The following is a 25440-nucleotide window of genomic DNA, read 5'->3' on the forward strand; positions in this document are numbered from 1 at the left end:
CTTAAAAAAAAAAAAAAAAAAAAAAAAAAAAAAAAAAAAAAGTTTAAAAGATTTTAAAAAAAGAAAAGAAGGAAAGAATATACCCTCAAGAATTAAAGAGTTTCCCAAACAAGTACATGTACATGCACATTAATAACAGCACTATTCACAATAGTCAAAAGGTAGAAAGAGCTAAAATGTACATTTACAGCAATGGATAAACAAACTGTGATATATTCACACAAAGGCATATTAGTCACCCATTTAAAAAAAATGAAGAACTGATACATTTTACAGCATGGATGGACCACCAAAACATTATGCTAAGTAAAAGCTAAACACACACATTTACATATTCCATTTATATGAAATATCCCGAATAGATAGATCCTTAAGAGAAAGAATGCAGATTGGTTGTTGACAGAGGAGTTTAGCAAGGGACAGTATGAAATAGGAAGTGACCTAATAGGTAAGAGGTTTCACTGGGGAGGGATGGAAATGTTTGGTGACTGCACAACACCGTGAATATACCATATTCCACTGAATTGTCCACCTTGAAATGGCTGTATTTGTTATGTAAATTTCACCTCCATAAATTTTTTGAAGGAGTGTCTTCTCTAACGTGCTTAAAAATGTAAATGTCCTTTAAAGTGTTGATTCACTTATGTGAATGGCATTACATAAATGGCATTATGGTCCACATTTTTGTCTTAGAGCTTCAACCATTTTGTTACACAAAAGTCTCAATCCTCATTAAAGTCTATACTATACCTCCCTAGGCTCTTAACACTGACCAAAGTCATTTTCATTTTCACTTGGAGGAACTTAAAAAAACGTATCTTTCATACATTTCTTTGAAATATATCTTTAATGATATATTTTCAAGACTTCCAACTTATAGAGGGAATACTTTGTATCAGGAAACCTTAATTCACAACAAATGGAGAATGTCTATTCATAATGTCAAACCAGTTAGACCCACTTCTGCAAAAGTATAGAGGGTCAAAAGTGTCATCAATAAAAATGGATTCTTTACATAAAGACAAAGAGATCTATTACAGAAGCCCTGAATAAGATCAATATCCTAATTCTGAAAAAGAGTAAAACTGACTGTGCTCAGGGCTATAGCCGTACAGACAACAAGGGCCATATAGTCAACACCCGTAAACAAAACCTAGCTAGAATGTCATCACCTGAGAGTGTTCCCTCATCAATGAGCCAAGTGCTCCTCGTGTGCTCACCTGTGCCCTGTTACTCCCAGTAAGTTTCTAGGCCTACTTTGAGCAAGATTGTTTTTTTTATTAAAAAAGAGAGCACATTATCCAATTCCTCTGAACCTGGGAACATGACGGTGTGGATCAATTTATCAGAAGGCCAAGAGACTTGGTGACCTCAACTCCTTTTCCATTTATGACATGGTACCAAAGCCCCTCTTTGCCTGGCATTGACAGTGACAAAAGTTAGAAAGTATATGCCAGCAATCAAGAGGTTGTGTCCACTGTTTGAGGCAGAGAAACTGAACTAAATCTCTATGTTAGAATAACAGTCCCTAGCCAGCCACGTCAGAATCTCTAGAGGGAGCACACAGTCACCACACAGGTGATGCTGACGCACACACTAGACAACAGCCGACCTAGCCTCTTGCCACTCAACACGGGGTCCACACACCAGCACCATCACTTGGGAGCCTGTGAGATATGCAGACTCTAGCTCCACCCTGGACCCACTCAATCAGAACCCACATGCTAAGAGAATCACTCAGGTGATTTGAGTCTTTGTAGACATAAGTTTTCTGGCAAGTAACAAAATAAGGAAAGTCTGAGCACAAGTCACCTCCAAAAGTACTCACATTCCATTCTGGTGATGTACTAATTGTGATCAATCGCAAGTATTCGAAAGCAATTCCCAAGCAGCAAAGTGACTACAATATATCCAAGTGTGCATTTTAATTATATAGTTTCCACTAAGAAAGTGGTGTGGTTGCAATTTTCGTCAGGGGCACTAGTTTTATTATTATTTTAGAGACTTCATCCTCTATTTTATGGCTTAGTGAAGAAATGTAAGCTGTGTTACTAATACCTACATGTTATGATTACAATATGTAGGTAAACCTACAGATCCAACTTCGGTACTTATTTGAGGAAAGTAAGCAGTACGTTTTCCTTCGGTTCTTATCTGTCTGCCAAGAGAAAGCCTCAGTCATGTGCTGATAGATAGCAAAGGATTGGGGGACGAGGAGAGTAATAAGGTTTCGTCACATGTGGAGTGGAGATGGGAATAAGAACCAGCTAGGAATGCTTAAAAGGAATGGCCAAGTGACACTGAGGGCCCAAGGGATTATAGATGATAAACCACCAAGCTGCTGGCGTAGTTTTCTCCAGCACTGCTTGGCAGAGGAGGAGCAAAGACCATACCGAGAGGCAGAACCAAGCACTGGCAAGTAGGGGAAGGGCAAGCAGAGGGCTGTGCTCTGGTAAAAGGGTGGTCACTAAAATGCTTCATCAACCCCGGGTGACAATGAACTACACAGAAGCGGTGACAGGCTGTCACATTGCACCGTGCATTAAGGTACGGTCTTCCATGGTGTTCAGATGAAATTTACATCAAAAATCAAGGAGTTCTCAAACATACTTACTCTTTTGAAAGCAAGAAAAGAAAATGCTGAAATAGAGGCTTAAGAACTTCTGAGACCAACATGAGGAACAAAAGAAAAACGTTCTGTCGTCAAATTATCCATGTTCTACATTCCAAAGTAAAACAGATACGTAATTGCTTAAAGAAACACCTCATAATGATGCCAAAACACATTTTAGGAAGCAGTAAAGCACGTTTAATGAAGGAAAACGACACAGTAAAACTTAAGAGCTAGCTGGGAATTCGTGCTCCTTCAGTATAACTGCTCCTACCCCCCTTCCGAGAGTCACTTTTACAGGTGATGTGTCTGGATCATCAGCCCTTGTATTTGCTTTTCCAGCCTCAGGGACTCCTTGCTTTATGAGACTGATTCTCTTTTAGTCATTTCTCTGTCAAAAAAAGTCCAAAGACTCCCTCGCTGTAATTGTAAAACACCGATCCTAAATCTGACTACTTAATATGAACTAACTCCCACGAGAGCCCCTTAGCTACTTAGTTCTCCTGCCTCCTACCCTCCACACATTCCCCCAACCTCACATCTTCTCTTCAAATATCCCCAGTTTTCTCAGTGCCCCTTGGCCCTCTGTGACAGTTTTCAGTTCTCATGTCATCCCAACCAGCCCTTCGCTGAATCACTGATTTTCTTGAGTTAACATCCACTGAACTCTTATTGTATGCCCTTTCTGAGGCCCTTTACACAAACTATGTCAAATTCACACTAAAAAAGCTTAGGAAGTCTTATTGTACCTATTTTACACATGAGGAAACTGAGGCTAAGAAGCATGTGACTTACCCCAGGTCATCCAGTAAGTGGTGGATTGAGGATTCAAAGCAAACAGTTCAATTCCTGAGTCTGTGCTCTTAACCACTATATTGATTTCCCATTAATGCTATAACAAATCACTGCATCAGTGGCTGAAAACAAGACCAGTTTATTACCCTATAGCTCTGGAGGTCAGAAGTCCAAAATCAGTCTCATTGTGGTAAAAATCAAGGTGTTGGCAGGGCTGCATTTCTTTCGGAAGCTCTAGGAGAAAATCCATTTCTTTTCCCTTTCCATCTTCCAGAGGCCCTCTCCTCCACATTTGAAACCAGCAGCACCAGCCTGAGTCTCTATTGTACCACCATCTGACTAATTCTTGCTCTCTTCTACTTAATAGGACTCTTGGGATTATCCTGGGCCCACCTAGATAATCCGGGATCCTTTCTTCATCTCAAAGTCAACTGGTTAGCAACCTCAATTCTACCCGGAACCCGATGCTAACCTCCTCTTACAAGACATTGGCAGGTTCACTGCATTAGAGCATGAACATTATTGGGAGCCATTCTTTCTATGACAACCATCATTGTTCCTTATAAACAATTTCCTTCTCAAAATGAAGCATATGTAACTCAAAACAGGACTCCAGGTGTGGTTAATTATCAAAGTCATCACTTGATGGGTCACTAATAATTGTCCTCTTATAAAATGCAAATGACAGTGATTTTGAAGATTTAGTGAGGAAACAGGTGATTGATTGGCAGTTTCTAAGAATATAGTAAGTAGCCAATAAATGGACCTTACTTCTCGTTACAGGACACAGGTACTTTGCCTTGTGGCATCTATATGATGCTGTTGGCTAACTGAGATGTACACTGGCAGCAACCAGTTCACAGGGACAAGATAATTCACAGGAAGATGACCTGTGGACTTTAATGGACCAGGTGGCTAGTGAAATTTAGCATAAACTAAGGTGGATATAAAGAATCGGAAATGCAAATCATATGATTCTATCAAGTGAGGTTTCATGGATAAAGGCATAAAGTGCATGATTAAGTTTGCAGATAATACAAAACCACTGCTTTCTTGTGATTTTTTTTCCCCCAAAAAACCAAATCTATTCCTGATAAATATCCTTTTGGAGACTTGCAGCCATCTAGATCACGTTAAATTGCAGATTTTGATATTCAGTACATTAACTATGTCTGATTGTTCCAACATCTACAAACAAGACTAAGTATAATCCCCATGTTTTTATTCCATCCTTTTTTTAAAAAATGAAAATAGCACAAGTACAAAGCCCTAAGGCAAACTGTAGAAACTTCTCTCGAAGTTTATATGGATTTACATTTAGCTCCTTAAAATTGAGCTTTTTTACTCAACTACTTAAGATTTCACCTACAAATATTATTATCTGGTCTATTTTTCTCCATCTTGACTACAACAAGGCCACAACAGACAGTTGGCAGGAATTAAGACATGTCTAAAAGGGGAGGGGTGGTAAAATGACTGAATAAACCATAAATGAATAAAATGAGCATCATGTCAGGGAAATGATCAGGCAACAAGGAATGCAGAGACTCCCATCTTTTCCACAGGACACCCCCACACAATGGTTGCTTTGGGGGCATGCAGGCCTGTTATTGCCACATTCCTTGTGAAGCCGGAGATGAGGATTTTAAATGAAACCTGAGGGTCTGCAAATGTTGGCTCCAATTTTAAAAACAAGCAAAAATGGTTTAAGTCAAACAAAACTCATCATGAGCCATTTCATGACCTCTTGCTGGTCTCCGGAACTCGCCATGGTACCAACCCGGTAATATTTTTCTTTAGAGCATTTGTGGTAGACAAGGCTGGCTTCTAATGTTACTCTCTTGTTAAATAATCACAAACCATCCCTTTAATCATCTTTTCCATCATGTTATCAGGGAACAATATCTAAGACTGACACTGATCACTCTGACATTTGCAAATCTGCAATCTTATGCAAACTGCCTAAGAATAATGTAATACTGTCTAACCAATTATCTGGACACTCCATGGCCAGTCAAGTTGACACACAAAACTAGTCATTACAACTATCAAAACTGTTTTTCAACTGCCCTTCCTGCTTTTCTTCTTAATTTCCTTCAGTCTACTCATCACATACCAATTTGTGATTTTCTTACTTTTACATTTTATTGAGATATAATTCACATACAAGTCATGAATTTAAAGTGTATGATTCAATGGTTTTTGGTATGTTCACAGATACATGTACATCCTTTACCACAGGCAACCAAAGATCTCTAACAAATTAAATTCCTCTCAAAAGTCCCCAGTGGCTTCTCATCGTGCTAGAAGTAAAATGTGATCTACCACCAAAGCTGATAGAGCCACATACATCTTTGCTGGCCTACCTCTCCACCTTACTCAGTTCCAGATCCATAGTCCTTGCTGGCCCAGCTTGATCCTGCCTTGATCCCCCCTCGTTTCCTTCTGTCTGGAAAAGTCTCACGATCCCCGTACATTACCCTCCTTCAGTTTATTCAGGTCCCCAATCAAATGTCAACTCCAGAAACAAGATGTCCCTAAGCACTTTCTCTGAAACACTTCTCATACTCAATCATTCGCTATCCATTCACTTTATTTTTCCCAGAGTAATTATTGTCAACTGACGAGGTATTACATATTCTGCATGGTAACTATTAGTACCTGATAAGTTATTACTGACCTGCTGACCATGCTCCATTAGGGAGGAACTTTCTCTGCCTTACTTGTGGCTTTGTTCCAAGTTCCAAGAATAGTGCCTGGCACATAGTAGGTGTTCAATAAATACTTTTAGGAAGGGAGAGATAGTCATGGGCCTAAAACCTATCAAATAACTAATGTGTTCATACCAGTCTTAGACCTGGGTTCTATTTCTTATTAACTTCATTTGCTCTACTGTTTCCAATTTCTACATAACAAAAGGTGCTTAAAGAGAGACATTCTGAGCATTTTCATATCTGAATAAAACTGTCCTGTATGACATAATCCTACTATGAATGAATTTTTCTTTAACTTTACAAGCTAATCATGGTGTTGCTTTAGGAATTCTAATTCATTAATGTTTTTTTAAGATGTTGCCCTCAAGGCTAAAAGTTGGCATACGTTCATCTTAGATTTAAAAACAAGTACGTTTTGGAACTCTAGGGAAATGCTCCTATCTTGTGCCAGTGCCATGACTAACAAATTATGGCCTGAAATAAAACAGGAATTTCCTGATTTGCAGTGCTGTATCATTATGAGGGTATTGGAAACAACTTCAATGTTGACACTAAGTTTTTATGTTTTCATTTTTGGTGATACTTATCTTTAACTGGGAGTTGGAGAAACGTAAGGAGATAAGGAGATAAGGAGATTCTTGACAAAATCACTAAAATTTCTTTATAAATAACTCAATTATCATGGAGTTATTTATAGGCCATTTATATGGAGGTATTAAGGCGGAGGTATTAAATATCTAATATTTGTTACCCTGAAAACAGCCAATGCACAATCTCCATTCAGTCTGTTTTCTTAGACTTGATTATTATATAATGCTAAAGTATTTCAAAATACTGCTGATCACAGAAATTCCAGGAAAATATACATTAGAAAAGAAATTATTTAAATTAAAATACAACCACAGAAAATGTCATTTTCAATGCATAAAGTGGCCTTATTTTTAGTAAATGGCCAGCCTTTATGTTATAATATCTTACCTAAGCGTAACAATACATTAAATAACACTGTAAGCAGTAACACTATAGTACTCTCCTATAACTTTATTAAGAAGAAAAATCACTCAATGTTTTAGTTATTAGTGTTTGTTTTTAAAGAAAATAATCAGATTGACAAGCTAGAAAAATAAAAATAGTTTAAATTTTATTGTTCGAGGCATAATTATACAACTTGTAATAGTGGTTCACCCTCCCTTTGAAATTAAAAGATTTCTTTAGTGTAGTTTTAATCATGAAATCACAACTGAGCAATTTTAATCAAGTTTATTGATATCATTAACCTCCGCGGCCTCTATTGGTTTTATTTGTAAAAGAGCTCAGAAGCTTAGTGTCCCATAAACCTCCCTCTCCCAACCCCCTGGGTTCCCTTCCCCTTGGAAAAAGAGTGGGATACACACAGTCACTGCCTGAGAGTGGGTTTTTAAAAGTACATGATAAAACCTGGACGAGCATATTTAAATTTTACAGCTGATTCCTCGGGTGCATTTTCTATTACTGCTGAAAGGGAACAACTAGATGTTTCAATAGTGACCTTGGCACAGACTAGGTTGCACTACCTTGCTGATGTGCCCAAGTGTAGAGGAGAGTGAAGATGAATCAGAAATAATTTTACAGACACAAGAACATTAGCCACTAACAACCTTTTGAAAAATGGCAGTAAGAATGGACCCATAGACTTGTGTGATTTCTTGAAGTAGCTATTATGAAGAGAAGAGAATCTGACTGATATCCAACAGCTTAAGCTAGCTGGCATCTTTTCATTTCCTGCATTCTACAGCATTCCTAAATCAGGAGACAACCTTCCCAGTCTCTACGGTCACACCTTATATATTCCACTCTTGAAAATAATCTGAAAGAGTAACACTTTAGAGGAAGGATATTCAAATTTGGCCCATATTTTTCAAGCAAGTGTGGATATAGTGAAGATTTTTAAATTAAGCACACTGACAGACACAAACTTTCAAACAAAAAATGATTCAAACCAAATATTCTTTTTTTTTTTTAAGTAGATTTCATGCCCAGTGCAGAGCCCAATGTGGGGCTTGAACTCACCACTGTGAGATCAAAACCTGAGCTGAGATCAAGAGTCAGTTGCATGCTTAGCCAACTGAGCCACCCAGGGGCCCCTCAAACCAAATTTTCTAGAATACGATTCCTTTTCTCAGAGAAACTGCAATTGAAATAGCAGGCATGAGTAGATGACTCAAATCTATACTCAGTCAACAAACCAGCCCATGCAAAGGGGTAGCGTTTATTTTCTCAACTCTTTATCTCCATGGCTCTCTGCCAGGGATGATTTTACCCCATAGGGGTCATTGGCAATGTCAGAAGACATTCTTAGTGGTCATCCTTTGGGGCTGGGGAGCATGGTGTTACCAGCATGTAGTAAGTAAAACCCAGGGAAGTTGCTAAACATTCTACAATGCACAGGAAAGACCACCCCCTAAACAAAGAATGATCTGGCCCAAAACGTCAATAGTGGTGCCAAGGTTGAGAAACCTTGCTTTAGTAAATACAACTAAATCATCAGGGGTCCAAGACAACTATAAGTCTTGGGATTAATAACTTCCTTGATGTTCTCTGCACATATTGTATTTCAGGCACACTAAGACATCAGATGGTAAACATTATTCTGGTTCAATGACTCTTTTCACCATCAGAATATCTTGCCTGTTTCTCATGGTTTTGTTTTGAGATTGAGTTTTTTAATTCCCAAATAAAGTTTTAGTTTTGAGTTTCAATGAATTGAACATACCCACATTTAACAGCAGCTAATTTTTTGGAAAATTCAGACTGGTTAGATTTTTGGGGGGCATCGCTTTGTGAAGAATATAAAAAAATAGAAAAGATAGGGAAAATCTATTTCTTGAAAAATTAGAACTTAGAATTAAGTGAGAAAAGCCCTATCTCTAGATCTATGAGAACATGGTTAACATCTCTCCAAAAGGGAAAGAAAAAATCGTAAAATCATATGAATGTTTCAAGCAAAGCGTTCAATATATTTCCAAATCAGCTAAGCACCTCTCTCCATACTGTCATTGCTCAGAGGATATTCATGTGTTCCACACAGATCCACCTACAAACAGTAAACACATCGCCTTGGCTTCAAAGCTAAATACACAGAGTAGCTGACATGAAGTGGATGGAAGTTATAGCTGAAGGAAAAAGAATAAGAATGGAATGATAGAAAACAGGGCTTGGAGCACGGAAATTGTATAATTTTTACTATATTTAATTTAATACGGTGTATCTACCCTAGAGAAACCTCATTCACAGAATCCTCTTTAACCCACACACCTGAACTCAGTGAGCCAAAGGCTATCAGCACTCCAGACTACAACCCATTTTGCCAAGATGACTCCCTTCTCAAGGAACACATCCGTCAGCTGGCCAGTGACCTATGATATTTGTAGCCTGGAAAGACAAGGTAATTTGATTCATTCAGACTCTTCTCTTGGGACCCTCGACTGAGAGACACCATTTCCTATTTGCAATGGGGTAGAAAAAAGTAATCATGTGGAATGTGGCTGCCATATTTATGACTGAACACTGAATTAATGACAGAGTCCTCTGAAAAATCCTGAAAATAAAACACTTCATCTCACTTAGCTTGAAAGCATCTATGCTCTTTTTATTACTAAAAAAAGCATAACTGCATATAAAATTGGTGAATCAGATTAAGGTCTTTGGACATACCAATGTCAATTTCCTGGCTTTAATACTGTATCACAATTATGCAAAATATTACCATGAGAGAAACTGGGTGAAGGTCACAGAGGACCTCTTTGTACTGTTTTTTTTTCCAACTTCCCATGAAACTATATTTATCTCAAAAAGTTTTTTAAAAAGCAAGTATCAGATAAAAAATACTACCTAGCTGTATTAGTTTCCTAGTTTCCTACCCATAAACTGGGTAGCTGAAAAAAACAAAGATTTATGGTCTCACAGCTCTGGAGGCTAAAAGTCCAAAATCAAGGTGTCCACAAAGCCATGGGCTCTATAAAACCTGTAAAGAAATTATTCCTTGCCTCTTCCTAGTTTCTTGTGGTTTGCTGGCAATCTTTAGTGTTCCTTGCCTGTACATGCATCACTTCAGTCCTCAGTTGTCACATGGCATTCCTCCTGGGTGTATCTGTACTCACATAGCCATCTTTTTATAAGGACAGCAGTCATATTAGACCAGTCCCCCCCGACCCCAATTATGACCCCATCTTCACCAACCTTATTCACAAATAATGTCACACCCTGAGGTACTGGGGTTTAGGACTTCAATATGTTATGTTTTGGTGAGTAGGGGTAGAAGGGGAACACAATTCAACCTATAACACTCTTCCTTCAAAGACCTAATTCTGGAGCTTACTATTTTTCACGACTGAACCCTTTTTCATTTATTCATTCAAAAAAAAATTTTGCGTCCCATAAATATCAATCATTATATTGCTGTGAACAAAAAAAATTTTCTAGTATAAAAAGTCTGGCTCAGGCTTTTTATCTTTCTTCTATACATATCGAAAATGAAGGCTTCTAAGATACGTTTTCTTGAGGAGTTCTTCGAGGTCAAACTTCATAGTCCAACTACGATTCCTCATGTGTGTTCAATAAATGTCAGGCTATTATAATTCATTGCAGCACATTTATATATCTGGTGTTTTCTTGCCCATTTACTAATCTATTTTCCAGATCCTGTTCCACCACTACAACATTAAGCTCTTTGAGGATAAAGTCCTTCTCTGTCTTTATTCCTCCAATATATCCCTACAAACCAGAAACATTCTTGACCTAGTAGGCACTCAACTATTTGTTAAAAAAATGAATGTGCTACAAAAGGACCTGTATGTCACACTATATAATCCCTTTCTGTCCACATATGACAACCCTACCAGACAGATGCTGGAGCTCTAATGCACACTTCAAACTGAGGCTTCGAGAAGTTTTGACATAACCATCCTGACATACAAGCATGGAAAGAAGGAGTCCATGTGGCATGATAACAACTTCAAACCAACTGTAGTCAATTCTACAACTGTGGTGATTCTTATGCTCCTACACCCCACTAAAAATGTTCAGTGTCCTATACTTGGGAAATCATCCCATTTAATATTCTGGAAATACATCTCATTTTAGTTTCTAGAGATAAAATCCAAACTAGATAGAATTTTCATGCTTGAAGTAGAAATACTTAGAGAGATTGTTGTATTTAAATATAAAAAACATTTGGCTTATATCTAATCATAGAATCAGAAGATTGAATAAAACCTCTAGTGGCCAGTAACAACAAACCACCACAATTCAAGAATTCCAAATATGCAGGGTGTTTGAAATCAAAGGCTAATTTCATTTAAAATGTGTATAATTGATCCAAGAAATGACAATTCACACTTTAAATATTAAAGTAAGAAAAACTGGATACACTTAAAAAGATTTTAAATATAATTCAAACTTTTAATTTTCACAGAAATAATTTCATAAAAATGATTTTCATGTAAGACTTAGTTATTTTTATTAAACTGAATGTCTCTTCCTAGAAAGACTTCAAAAACCAAATTTCTTTGGGGAATCTGGGTGGCTCAGTTGGTTAAGCATCTGACTTCAGCTCAGGTCATGATCTCGAGGTTCATGGGTTCGAGACCTGCATCAGGCTCTGTGCTGACAGCTCAGAGCCTGGAGCTTGCTTCAGATTCTGTGTCTCCCTCTCTCTTTGCCCCTGCCCTGCTCATGCTCTGTCTCTCTCACTCTCTCTCTCAAAAATAAACATTTAAAAAAAATTTTTAATAAAAACAAATTTCTTTAATTTTATTCCTTAAATAATACCTTCTGACTATGAATTACTGACTATAAATTACTAGAAGTAATTCGTACATATATGTATATTGCTATACATTCATATACATATCTTCAATATATAGCAATATATGCATGCCTGATAGGTTTTTTACCTAACCAAATTTGAGACCAATAAAAATATCACGTCATGATAGAAATCATGTCATGATAGAAATGGAATAGAATTAACTTGGTAAGAAAGAAGTAATTCATATTTGAGCCCAGCTGCTCTGAGAACTTTACATATATTCTATGTTTCAAAAGAAAATTATAATTGATCTTTCAAAGAAAAAAGAAAGCTCTAAAACTCTTCTTTCCTTCTCTCCTAGACAGTTATTTTCCAATAATACACAATGTGTGACTAACTTATTCCTATAAAACTGTAATGAGATTTTCATACCAGCTGCAAATCCAGAAATTTTGATGCTGTTACCCTTTAATCCTTCATGCCTCTGACATCTGCAAACACATGGTTGGCCAAACAAAAAGTTCTTGAATATAATAAGCAGCTTGACTATTGCAAAGATGATTTTATCTATCTATCTATCTATCTATCTATCTATCTAAATTCCAGGTTATTAGCTGTCTTAAACTTCAATGTATTATAAAATTAATTTTTTTTTAATTTTTTTAACGTTTATTTATTTTTGAGAGACAGAGAGAGACAGAGCATGAGCAGGGGAGGAGCAGAGAGAGAGGGAGACACAGAATCTGAAGCAGGCTCCAGGCTCTGAGCTGTCAGCATAGAGCCCGATGCGGGGCTCGAACTCACAGACTGCAAGATCATGACCTAAGCTGAAGTCAGATACTTAACTGACTGAGCCACCCAGTGCCCCATAAAATTAGTTTTGTTAAACTGACTTCTATGATCAGCCTTGAATCTTAGGAGTTGCTAACATTTTGAAAATAACCCATCATGTGTACTTAATTATAAATTATTTCTTTCAAAGATACAGCCCCACCTTGTTATTGGTCTTTCAATTATTATTGACCCACCAGAGTATCTATGTAATGACAGTGTAGGGTATTTTTCACACACAGAATCTAAATTTAAAGCTAGAAGGAATCTAAAGACTTATCCCATAGTTGTTTCATGGGTAGTATTACTGAGACAAAGAAGACAGTGACCTACCCAATATCACACAGAACACTGGTAGGAAATCTACTATATAAAGCAAAAGTGTTGGAAATACACTCCAAGATCTAAGTGTGCTAAGTGAGAGTCATCCTTAAGCAGAAGCAACAGATATGTAACAACTGGTGAACATCTACAGTTTCCCTAAACTGTGGTCAACTAGCGAACAAAGTATGCAGGGCTGAACTTCAGAAAGAACATGATCATAAACAATGCAATCTGTGGAAGAAATAAGCCAAGAAAGGGGATATACGAAGTTTGAGGGCACAAAAAGCAAAGCAAACAAAAAGTAGAAAAATAAAAGCCTCCTGGTAGAAGGGAAAGGAAAGAACTAAAGGTATAAGGAGAACGTCACTAAAAACACTTTTCTTGAGCAAAAAACTCCAAACCTAATTTCTATGATAGTTCCAGATAAGAGTACCGGTCTATACCCATCTTTTTACACTTCAAAAACAAAGAAATCTAGTTTTGAAGATAATTTTTTACTTACCAAACCTGCTATTGGTGTGGACAGTCTATTAATCTTCTTAATGACACCAGGTTTAAGTTTATTAATCAAACTGAAAATAAAGAAATAACACATGCAATTACAAGAATGCCAATATCAGTTTAGTATTCAATCATGTATGTCACTACTCCATCCCCCACATGTGATTCAGAGCCAAGAGCCCAATAAAAGGCAAACAACCAAGAAAACAAGTCAAGAAACACAGTAGGAAGAACGGCACAGCAAACAATAGTAAGTATCTTCTTTTTTTTTTTTTTTTTTTAATTTTTTTTCAACGTTTTTTATTTATTTTTGGGACAGAGAGAGACAGAGCATGAACGGGGGAGGGGCAGAGAGAGAGGGAGACACAGAATCCGAAACAGGCTCCAGGCTCCGAGCCATCAGCCCAGAGCCCGACGCGGGGCTCGAACTCACGGACCGCGAGATCGTGACCTGGCTGAAGTCGGACGCTTAACCGACTACGCCACCCAGGCGCCCCAATAGTAAGTATCTTCTTAGACCATACAGACACTATCTTCAAAGCCATGTCCCTAAAAATAGTTCCACATTTATTAAAGGTAACATTTGATTCTGTTCCAAGAGGCAGTGTAAGAATCTCTTTCATTATAATTTAGTTCCCTTGGACCTAAGAATAATTTTTTCTATCAATCATATTATTTTTTTCTCAAACTGATCTTTATTTTGAAAAGTAGATTCGAACCATATAATTTTGCCACAGTTAAAACATACAATATTAGTTTTAGTTGTGTAACATAGTGATTTGACATTTATATACACTATGAAATGATCACCATTATCAGTCTAGTTACCATCTGTCCTCATACAAAATGTTTATAATATAATTGGCTATATTCCCTATGCCGTATTTTACACCTCCATGACTTTATTTTATAACCAGAGTTTATACCTCTTAATCCCTTGCACCTACTTCACCCATTTTCCCTATCCCTCTCCTCTGGCAACTACCAGTTTGTTCTCTGTATTTATGAATCGATTTCTGTTTGTTTGCTCTGCTTGGTTTTTTAGATTCTACATGTAAATGAAATCATGCAGCATTTGTCTTTCCGTCTGATTTATTTCACTTAAGCATAAGACCCTGTAAGTCCATCCATGTTGTCACAAATGTATTTTGCCAGATTTAAAGGGTCAGTGGAACTCATCCAAATGGCCAGCAAGTTCTTATTGTTAACTCTTTCAAATATGTGACCAACTGCTTTGTTACCATAGCAGAATGACTGGATAAATATTAAATGTGCCAGAACTCCCCCAAACAAGGCAACAGTTACCTCAGAATCTAATACTGAACACATTTAAGTTGCTATGACAGAATCTGCAAAGATATGTATAAGTAGCTACATTCCAGAACAACAAAAAAAGAAGCCATCTTTAAAAACTATAACTTAAGAGTACAATTTTTGGTTCTAAATGTAGTTCTCATCAATTGTATGTTATTTGTTGTTGTTGTTGTTTTTCACCAATACAGTGTTAAGCCATGTAGAAATTTAATACTATAGTAATGCTTTTCTACTAATGCTAGCTTGGGTAATTAATCATTAGTCACTGTCAGAAAACAGCAATTTAAAACAGTGATTTTCCTATTCAATAATCTGGGTACAAAAAGCAATTCTTTATTCTGTAAACAGAGCTGCAAAAGGAAAGCAGATATAGGAGAAAGAATCAAACATTCTTAATTTACTGGTCTCCTCTTCACAATGGGCAACAGAAAAAAAAAAAATCTGACACTTGTGGAATGTCACTCCTTCAACATTCCAGAGATTTATATATACACTTGAATGTGCTAAAAATAAAGAAGACAAAAGTCTCAACTTAATAACCTTCAGAATGCTGTTCAACAGGAATCAAAATTACAAAACAATGGCTTATGAAGATTTAGTCTGGTGAGCTGTTTTCTGTTTTCCTAGTTTCTTCACACAAAGATCTTTAGACAATATACATAATAAAATCACCCCCTCAACTTAAAGCATTTTCTAGAACTGTTACTCTTTGATTCCTAATTTCTTATTTGCACAAAGAAAGCCATGTAGGAAGGAAGGCTTTCTCCCTTCATAGCTGAATCACTAGCTGAGGAGCTAGAAAAGAAGTTGAACAGGTTTATAAGAAATGACCGTTCCAAATTAATTCTTCTAGCTGTTCCCTATTAACCAGGTATTTATTAAATTCTATTACCAGTGGCATCTTGCAATGCATAGAAGAACTAATAAATGCAACATTGCTTAATAGGAACATTATTCTGGCATAGTATAAATCAAGAAATTCATAGACTTGTTGGCCATTAACTTGGCAGTGACTTTCCTGCAGTAACTTGGATCTTAAAATGTAACCCTATGGTGGTGTAAAAAGTTAAAGACTAAAATGAGCTGGGTCAACTTATCAAATGTCAGGAAAGCCTAGCATCAGTTGTCTTCATTAGCAGAAGAATGTCATAAAGTCTTCCTCCACCCATTTGAGTCACTGATGACTTTGGCCAGATCACTGTATTTACCTGTTTACTTCATTTATCATTCTTATATTACAGTGTTAGTAACATCACAAGCATTTTTTAAAAACAGTTTCTGGAATGAATAATAACACGGCCTACATTCAATTTAGTCAGCAAAAGGAAGTAAGGGATGGAAGTAAAGAAACAGCACAGTTAAATGATGTCTCCCAAAAATGAGTTGACTCCTCCCTCATCAGAAGATCCCACAGCTATTACCTAGAAGCAACACACAGCACAGTGGATTAGCTTCTTTCTTGACTCCTGAGTCTCCTAGCACGTGTAGAAACATGGAAATAGCCACCAGGCAAAAACAACACTCCGCATAACATACAAACGACCTTCTAAAAGTTGCGTCACTAGGAGAAAACATTGTTTTATTTTGTCAAATGTTAAAATGGTATTTGTTCTAAGGACTAGAGTATGGAGAAAACGCACATGTGGTTTTGGCAAAAACTGAACATCCAATCAGATTGTGAATCATGAATACTTATTTTCATATACAATTAAAGGAAAAACTTTTAGGATATTTCTCCTAGGGAGAAACATAGATTTCATTAAATCTAAACTTCTGTGAAATTAAACAAAATTTTTTTTAACGTTGATTCATTTTTGAGAGACGGAGACAAAGCGTGAGCTGGAGTGAGACAGAGAGAAAGGGAGACACAGAATCTGAAGAAGCCTCCAGGTCTGAGCTGTCAGTGCAGAGCCTGGTGCGGGGCTCAAACCAACAAACCATGAGATCATGACCTGAGGTGACGTCAATGCTTAACCAACTGAGCCACTCGGGTGACCCTAAACTTCTGTGAAATTTAAGGATATCTAAAAAAAGAGGGGTAGAGTCTTAACATCAAATCAAATAAAAAAGCCACACTAGGGAGATACTACTCTCTTTTACAAATAGAACTTCTTTGCATAATAAAGTTTCCACAGGGCACCTGGGTAGTTCCTTGGTTAAGCATCCAACTCTTGGGTTTGGCTCAGGTCATGAACTCAGGATTTGTGAGATCGAGCCCCGCATCAGGCTCTGTGCTGACCACACGGAGCCTGCTTGGGATTCTTGCTCTCCCTCTCTCTCTGCCCTCTCTCTCTCTCTCTCAAAATAAATAAATAAACTTAAAAAAAGAAGGGTTCTTGGGGCGCCTGGGTGGCTCAGTCGGTTAAGCGGCCGACTTCAGCTCAGGTCATGATCTCGCGGTATGTGAGTTCGAGCCCCGCGTCGGGCTCTGTGCTGACAGCTCAGAGCCTGGAGCCTGTTTCAGATTCTGTGTCTCCCTCTCTCTGACCCTCCCCCGTTCATGCTCTGTCTCTCTCTGTCTCAAAAATAAATAAATGTTTAAAAAAAAAAATGCTTTAAAAAAAAAAAAGAAGGGTTCTTCAATTACACATGTGAAATTCAAACAGGCAACACTCACTTCTGGTCACTGGCTCTATTTAAGAATCATATAACATGATAATCTTCCAGATGGCCTCTGTGCACAAGGAACTAAAGGCAGTCAAGGGACCATTTTAACTGCCTGCAAGCAGACCATTCCTCTAATCCTACGCAGAATTATACCTCTACTCCCCTAAGTCTTCCCTCAGGCCATGGCATAAATCTGATTATGTGCTTTTTAGCACATCAGAGGTTTGCTCTTTTGGTTAAGATTAAAACCGGGACAGAAAACACCTAGTCATTTGCTACCTCCTGTGGTAGACCACATTGGCTAAAAAGCCTGCAACCCCTCTCCCTCAGCTCATCCCTGTACTGTCGTCTACTTCTTTTTCTTCTCTTCTCCAAAACATCCTGCCCACTCCCTCCGAGAGAGCTGAGTTACATAACAGATTCTAGAAAGCTGTCTCTGTTCTGCAACTTTGTCACCAGTGAATGTGACCTGACTTTAAATATAACACCAGGAAAACTGTACATAAAGTTCAATGTAACATCTAGCTTGGTTATAAACAGTTTTAATGAGAGCTAGAACTTGGTGTTCTTAGTCTCCAGAAACTAGTTCTAAATGCCAAACCTTATTTTCCCCTTTACCAGAAAGCCCTTCAGTAGAGGTGGAAAATTGAGAGACAGGTTTCAACTTCCTATTTCCAAAGATGTTTTTTCTAAATGCACTAGAGACACCTCAAACAGCATATCAATACATTGAGAGTGAACTTGCTAACCTATGGTCAGTCAGTCACACATACATATTTCTATTATCTTTCTGTTGACTACATTTTCTAAATATCTACCCCCACATTAGTGAAATTTTCCTATTGATAAATTTTTAGAAGACAAAATAAAAATATTATATATTTCCTTACAAATTAAAGGACAATGACTTTTGTTTTATCTGCTATTTGGCACATTTTTATTTGCCTAGTTTGTTCTAGATGCAAACTCTGGCAACAAACATTTGAATGCTTACTAAAGACAGAGCACTGTGCTAAGGAGACAGTGAAGATATCAAGTACAAGGACATTCTCTCATTGCCAACATCTGGCACTTAGCAAGGTACCTGGTATTGTGAAGGTGCTTTAAAAATGTCTGCAAAAACCCACTAACTTTTAATACAGATATTTTTCTGTGGTTGAAAACCTCTCTGTTCTTTACAAAGATAAATTTAGAAAAAATTTACCTTTAGTTTCACTCAAATGTGAGAAATGGTTTTTGGCTTTTCCCAAAAAGGACACCTGCCCTCTGTTAGGTTTTCTGTTGCCAGACAAATCAAACCTTGATGTTGGTTCCCAATTGTCAAATGTTGATCAAGAGAATAAACTCTCTATCAGATATATTACTTTGGGCAGGTTATCCTAAATAAATTTCTAACTAATATTTTTCATTAATTACCTCCATCTAAATTCATAAGCTATAATATCTTTAAAAGAAAAACCACACTGAGAAGTTAGTGATCACATTTCCTTGGGTAAAGTGATAAGCATATGTAATTTAAAATTTTGAAGTTTAGGGATGCCTGGGTGGCTCAGCTGGTGTTAGGCATCTGACTTCGGCTCAGGTCATGATTTCACAGTTTGTGGGTTCGAGCCCCATGTCAGGCTTTGTGATGACAGCTCGGAGCCTGGAGCCTGCTTCAAATTCTGTGTGGGATACATGGTGGGATCCCTCAGGGTGGGATATACGGTCTCTCTCTCTCTCTCTGCCCCACCCCTGCATGCACTCTGTCTCTGTCTCCAAAAATGAATAAACGTCAAACAAAATAAATTTAACTTTAAAAGCATGCAATATACACAGTATGGTCACCTTAATATTTTCAAAGACTGGTAGTAAAATAAATCTCAGTTTAATTTCTAGAATTCCTATGGTAGTAACTTTGAATATGGCTGAGTTAGAATACAACACAAATAGTTAACAATAAATGCAAAGATGGGAAAGTGTAAGAGCAACAAATCAGTATCAATACACCTGATAATTATAATTTTATTATGATAGGACCTTCTTATTTAGCCTTATTGTTATGCGCAAAGGATCTCTGAAGTGAGTCAAGAAAAGCTTGAGCGGTTTGACAGCAGATTTCCCTTATTTTAAGCAGCCTTGACAGTTATAGCACTAACAGATAGATATCGCTGGGTGATGAGACATGTCCCAGAGCAAGGGCGCTCTGAGCTCCTATCCTGGTTCTTGCGTTTACCATTAAGTAACATCTCTAAAGTCGTCTCCACCCCTTCATGTAAATGACAGTGATTCGCTCTTCTCTTGTGGGAGGGACTTGGGTTCGCTCCAATATTCGCCATCATGAAAATGCTTCCAATGCAGGTCTGTGTGCAATACCTTCGCCTGTGCTCCTTACCGTTTCTTATGTTCTGTTTCTAAAAATAAACTCATCAACGCTTTTGATACATGTCTGGAAAGGAATTTGACAATGTGAATCAATTTACTTTTGCACCAGAAGGCAGTGCTCGTGTGCTCACCTCACGGCGGGATACAGCAGCACCTTCCTCTGCGCTGAGTTCAGCTCCCTGCTACATGATCTTCCACAGAGCTGCATCCTTCACAACCACACTCTTAAGGCATGCACATTTCCCCAACTTTATCTATCACATTATAGATATTTAAGTTGTTTTTGATATTTTCCACTATGAAGAAGCTTTATACGTATTTTCCCCATCTTGCAGTCTTTTTCTTTATGATTCCCAAAAGCAAGGATTATTGAGAAAAGTCTTATAATTTGTATGGTAAGTAAATACATGTTCATATTAATTTAAAAACTAGCACATAATTACTTTGATAGATATTGCCACATTGCTTTTTAGAACTGAACCAGCTTATATTCAATTGGGCATTTTGAGTATATACCATTTCACCATAATATGCCAACATTTTGTAAGATTTCAAATTATTTACTGGCTTCGATTAGAAAATAGTATCTTGTGGGGCACCTGGGTGGCTCAGTCAGTTAAGCATCAGACTTCAGCTCAGGTCATGATCTCATGGTTTGGGAGTTCAAGCCCTGTGTCAGGCTCTGCACTGACAGTGAGGAACCTGCATGGGATGCTTTCTCTCTCCCTCTCTGCCCTTCCCCAACCTGTGCTTTCTCTCTCTCTCAAAATAAATGAATAATCTTTAAAACACACACACACACACACACACACACATATAGTATCTTCTTTTAGCACAATTATTTACTAATGAAGGCAGAGATTTTACTGTTTATTTCCAGTAGTATTTCTTCATTTGTAAAGTATTTAGTCACATCCTTTGCTTATTTGTCTATTAAGGTTTTCAAATGTATATCTCACCAATTTATTTGATTAATGATTAAGTCATTTTGCTTCATACATTTTTCTCAGAATGTTATTTGTCAGAATAACTATTTACATCGTTTTAAATCTATTTTTTGTTCTTATTTCCTCATTCCTTCAAAGGTTAGAATTTTAAACTGCCTCCAAAGATTTTAACTCTAAAATTTTATTTTTTCACCTTTTTATTATCTTAATCTAGGATATTTGGTGGGTTAATAAATTCATTCTTAACCAATTATTTATCCCAATACAATGAATTGAGTGATTCATCTGTTCTCCATGTTTTCATATCTCCTTTATCACAAATATCTATGGGTAAGAATGTATTTTGCATCCTGCCCCTATATTAATATGTACATTTATATATTTTTTTAACGTTTATTCATTTTTGAGAGACAAAGAGAGATGGAGTGAGCAGGAGAGGGGCAGAGAGAGAGGGAGACACAGAATCTGAAGCAGGCTCCAGGCTCTGCGCTGACAGGCTGACAGCAATGAGCCTGATGTGGGGCTTGAACCCACGAACTGTGAGACCATGACCTGAGCCAAAGTTGGACACTTACCCGACTGAGCCACCCAGGCGCCCCAGTATGTACATTTATAAAGCAACCCATAATTTTTAATTACTTTGCACGTTTGTCACATGTTCCTATGTTGGGACAACCTCATTTCGCAGAAACTTTTACTTTTAGAATTTTTTCTATTCTCACCTGTTTATTCTTCCATGTGAATGTTAAAATAATACTCATTAAGAAATGCCTGACTAGGGCCGTTGGGTGGCTCAGTTGGTTGAGCATCAGACTTCGGCTCAGGTCATAATCTCACAGTTTGTAAGTTTGAGCTCTGTGTAGGGCTCCCTGCTGTCAGCATAGAGCCCACTTTGGATCCTTTGTTCCCCCTCTCTCTGCCCCTCCCCTACTCACACTCTCTCTCAAAGATAAACTTTAAAAAATTAAAAAAAAAAATCCTGGCTAGATTTAATATGAGTATTGGACTAAAATTATAAATTAACTGACATCTATTACCCTATGTAGAAATATAATTATCATTTCATTTCTTAAATCTTAGAGTTTACCATTACATTTTCAACATCCAAGATGAAAGTCTCACACATTTCTCTACAGTAAACAGTGTTCTAAACTTTGTCACTATTGCTTTTGTCACCTTAGATCTCACCTAATTTTCTGATGATTGTCAGTATATAAAAATTTTAGAGATTCTCTCATATAAGGAAATTGTTCTACTTTTAATTAATGTGACACCATTATATATTTGTTCTTTTTACAATATCCATTATTTAATTTAGTTCTCAATACACTGACTAGGATTATTGTACTTTGTATATTTAATGGCCAACACACTGTTTTCCATGTGCCTACCTACGTAACTTTATTACAATAAAACTGACTTCAGGAATAACTTCTTACTGATCAACTTTAATAAAATTGCTTACATCTCATACATCTAAGCATACATACTACTTCCTTTTATTTTTAGTAAACCATCATTCTCATTTCTTTCCAGAGGTCTTACCACTGAAATGCCGTATGTTCTGCTCTCAGTAATTATATTTATGGTGGAAAAATCCTGTAGATGATGCATGCTGGTTCATGAAACAGGACTGAAGCTTTCTAACTTCAAGTTTGAGGCCACAATACAAAAAACCCTCTGCAAAATTTGCAGTGAGTCCGTATAATATGACTACTATAACAGAAGTGAATTTTTAAAAATTTTTTAATGTTTTTTTTGAGAGAGAGACAGAGAGACAGAGAGACAGAGCGTGAGTGGGGCAGGAGCAGAGAGAGAGGGAGACACAGAATCTAAAGTAGGCTCCAGGCTCCGAGCTATCAGCACAGAACCCAAGGCGGGGCTTGAACCCACAAACCACGAAATCATGACCCGAGCCGAAGTCAAACGCTCAACCAACTGAACCACCCAGGCGCCCCAGAAGTGCATTTTTAAATTGATGTTTAATAAGCTAGGCTTTAACTTAACAAACTATTTTCTTAAAATAATGTTTTGTTATATATAGATAACGAATTACAAAAAAAAAGGATTGTGAATCTTAAAAAGAGAACACATTGGCAATCATTAATTACTGCCATGAAGATAAAGCAGTTTAAAATTTTTCAATTGTCTTTATGAACTTGAATATTTGCATCTTTACCTACTGCTAGCTTATCAAACAATATAGAAACTTCAAAAAAGTGAAGTGAAGAAAAATCGCTTTATTACTTAAATTATAAATGGCTATAATATGGATGAGAATCAATGGATAGTGTTGGCATGCTAGAGAGCTCTATGGAAGCAAGTGTCCTCTTCAGAAAATTCAAAACCAGAAATAACTCTAAGAAAAAGTCTTTATTATTAAAGAAGGGCCTCTGGGCTTCACATGGAACACTGCATAGAAGCCCAAAGGCCCACTGATGTCACTGTCATTCAATGTGTTAGGGTCTCCAACCCTAACAAAAGACAGTGCTCTCTTGTGTGAATGAGAAGTGACAAAGTTCTTTACCTTGCCCTATGTCTTAGAACAATCAACTGAGTATCCCATAGAAAATTAATAGGATTTTTTTTTAATGAACCTTCTCCTTCTATTGAATGCATCTTTAACAAAACATCATGTTACTTTTAGGTAGACAGTGTAGTGGTCACATGACAGACATAAATAGAAACAAGATGTCTCAAACCAAATGGGTGAACATCTTGATTCACTCTTTCCAAACTGCAAGCCATGGAAAGAAGGCCTGGTAACAATGTGAGAAGAGTTTTCTCAATCATTTGAGCCAAGTTCAAAGAGATATAAACTTCTGGGCATGCCTGATTTGAGATAGAGCAAAGACTGGCAATGTTCCAGGGATGGGAAATAAAACTGACTAACCAGAGACACACCCAATAAAATTATCTTCAAATGATCTTACTTCATAAAGAGAATAAAGAATGTTTTCATTTTGTATTTCCAAGATTGCTATCATAAGATGAGTAACTGTGAAATTACTAACTCATATCACTAGCTATATATGCCTCTACCAAATATGTTTAGAGAAGAGAAATAATTCTGCTAGAACCACAGAGCAAGAGAGGCTATGGATATTTATGTAGGTGGCAAATCTCATATTTTTAAAAATATATAGTAAGGTAGTCCTCATGAACACTAATAAACACTGAACTTAGGGGACTAATTATTCCCCTAATGAATACTATCAATAAATAACAAAGAGTTGAAGCCACTTTACAGACTCTTGTCAATCCTTTCACTAATTGGAAAAATTCCCAAATTAGATTTTGTTTTCATCTCACTGTTTAGTAAAGCCAAGAGAGATTACATGTCTAGGGTATACAGTAAAAGAATTACTACAACAGGCTTTAACCAGGACAGTATTCTTTAGCCCTCAGCTCAATTAGATCTCACAGTCAGTAAACACTAAATGATACTAAAATGATTAACAGGCGATACTAACTTCAATAGTCAATCAGATTTAGGGGCACATTATCCTCATTACTCAGGTGTCTATCTCGTCTGAAGCCTCAGCACAGAGTTTATGCCCAATTTAGACGATCTGAAATGTCAGAACACTGCCAGTTGGGTGGAAGCTATAAATAAGCTCACTTCCTCTAACTCTTGACTTTGATATTTCAGAATCCAGCCCAAAAAGGATAACTGCAACTAATGAATAAAAGACTGCTGAAATTAGATGAAGTAATAACAAAACTCTAATGACAATAATGAACTAGGATGCCTGGAGATTTTTAATAGGCAACAAGCAGATCCTGTATTTCACATGAATCCATTTTTCTGGCAGTGAACCAAGCAGAAGTCAGCCTTCTTCTGTAAGAAAATGAATTAGAATTTTAAAATATCCTAATCATATTTCAGCTAACACTTGAAATCTCTTATGGGTAAAATATTCTCAAAGCTTACTATATTTACCATTAATTTAAGAGTCAGGACTTCTAATACTAGACTCTGAACAGCGGATTTTGCTTTCCTCATAGGCATTATAACTCAGGTGGAGGTGATCAAACAGTGATCCCTGCTTAATCATTTCACAGACCAACCAGATAGGCTTTTCTTATTTACGGATTTATACAGAATATAGTTACCTAGGCTTCCCCCCCCCCACCCAGGATTACACCTTTTAGATTAAATGCTTCATTGACCAGTGGCTGTAAGCAATGTGACTCACAATTAAGAGAAAGATTTTTTTTAACACAAACATGCAATACTTTGATGTCCCTCAATAAACTACAATTGCTGATTACCACAGCTTAATATTTACTTAACGCTACTTTTGGAAAACATTCATTTGAAGAATACTGGGCACCAAACACATTGATTAGACTTCTCTGGTAATGCACAAAACCCCCAACTGGTGTTATTCCAGCTAGGAAACAATCTGAGAGTGACTTTTGGAAGTTGTGAATTAAAGTGACTTTTTTAAAGCCAATAGATCTCTAAACATGCATCCAAATGTTTGCTGTGTTTAATCTAATAATACCGCTTGTGGTCCAAACAGTTTTTCATCAACTCTGCATATCCTCAGTGGTAACAATATGCTCATCCTCTCAGATTGGGTATAGTTTTTAGAAATCACCTCAAATCATTCAGGGACCAGTTGGTGCATAAATTGC

The 25440-nt window shown here is 37.0% G+C and overlaps 1 protein-coding gene across 20 annotated transcripts in view; it reads right to left on the minus strand.

Annotated features, from left to right (window-relative positions):
- LMO7 (LIM domain 7) overlaps positions 1 to 25440 on the minus strand; it is a 193793-nt gene that overhangs the window by 97646 nt on the left and 70707 nt on the right. For all 20 annotated transcript variants that reach the window (XM_060636933.3, XM_060636929.3, XM_078432701.2 and 17 more), the window contains exon 3: positions 13566 to 13635. In XM_060636933.3, the coding sequence (XP_060492916.3) occupies positions 13566 to 13635 (70 nt within the window). The remainder of the gene's footprint in view (positions 1 to 13565; positions 13636 to 25440) is intronic.

The sequence above is a fragment of the Panthera onca genome, chromosome A1 (genome assembly GCF_046562875.1).
Source record: "Panthera onca isolate mPanOnc1 chromosome A1, mPanOnc1 haplotype 2, whole genome shotgun sequence".
Classification (NCBI taxonomy): Eukaryota; Metazoa; Chordata; class Mammalia; order Carnivora; family Felidae; genus Panthera; species Panthera onca.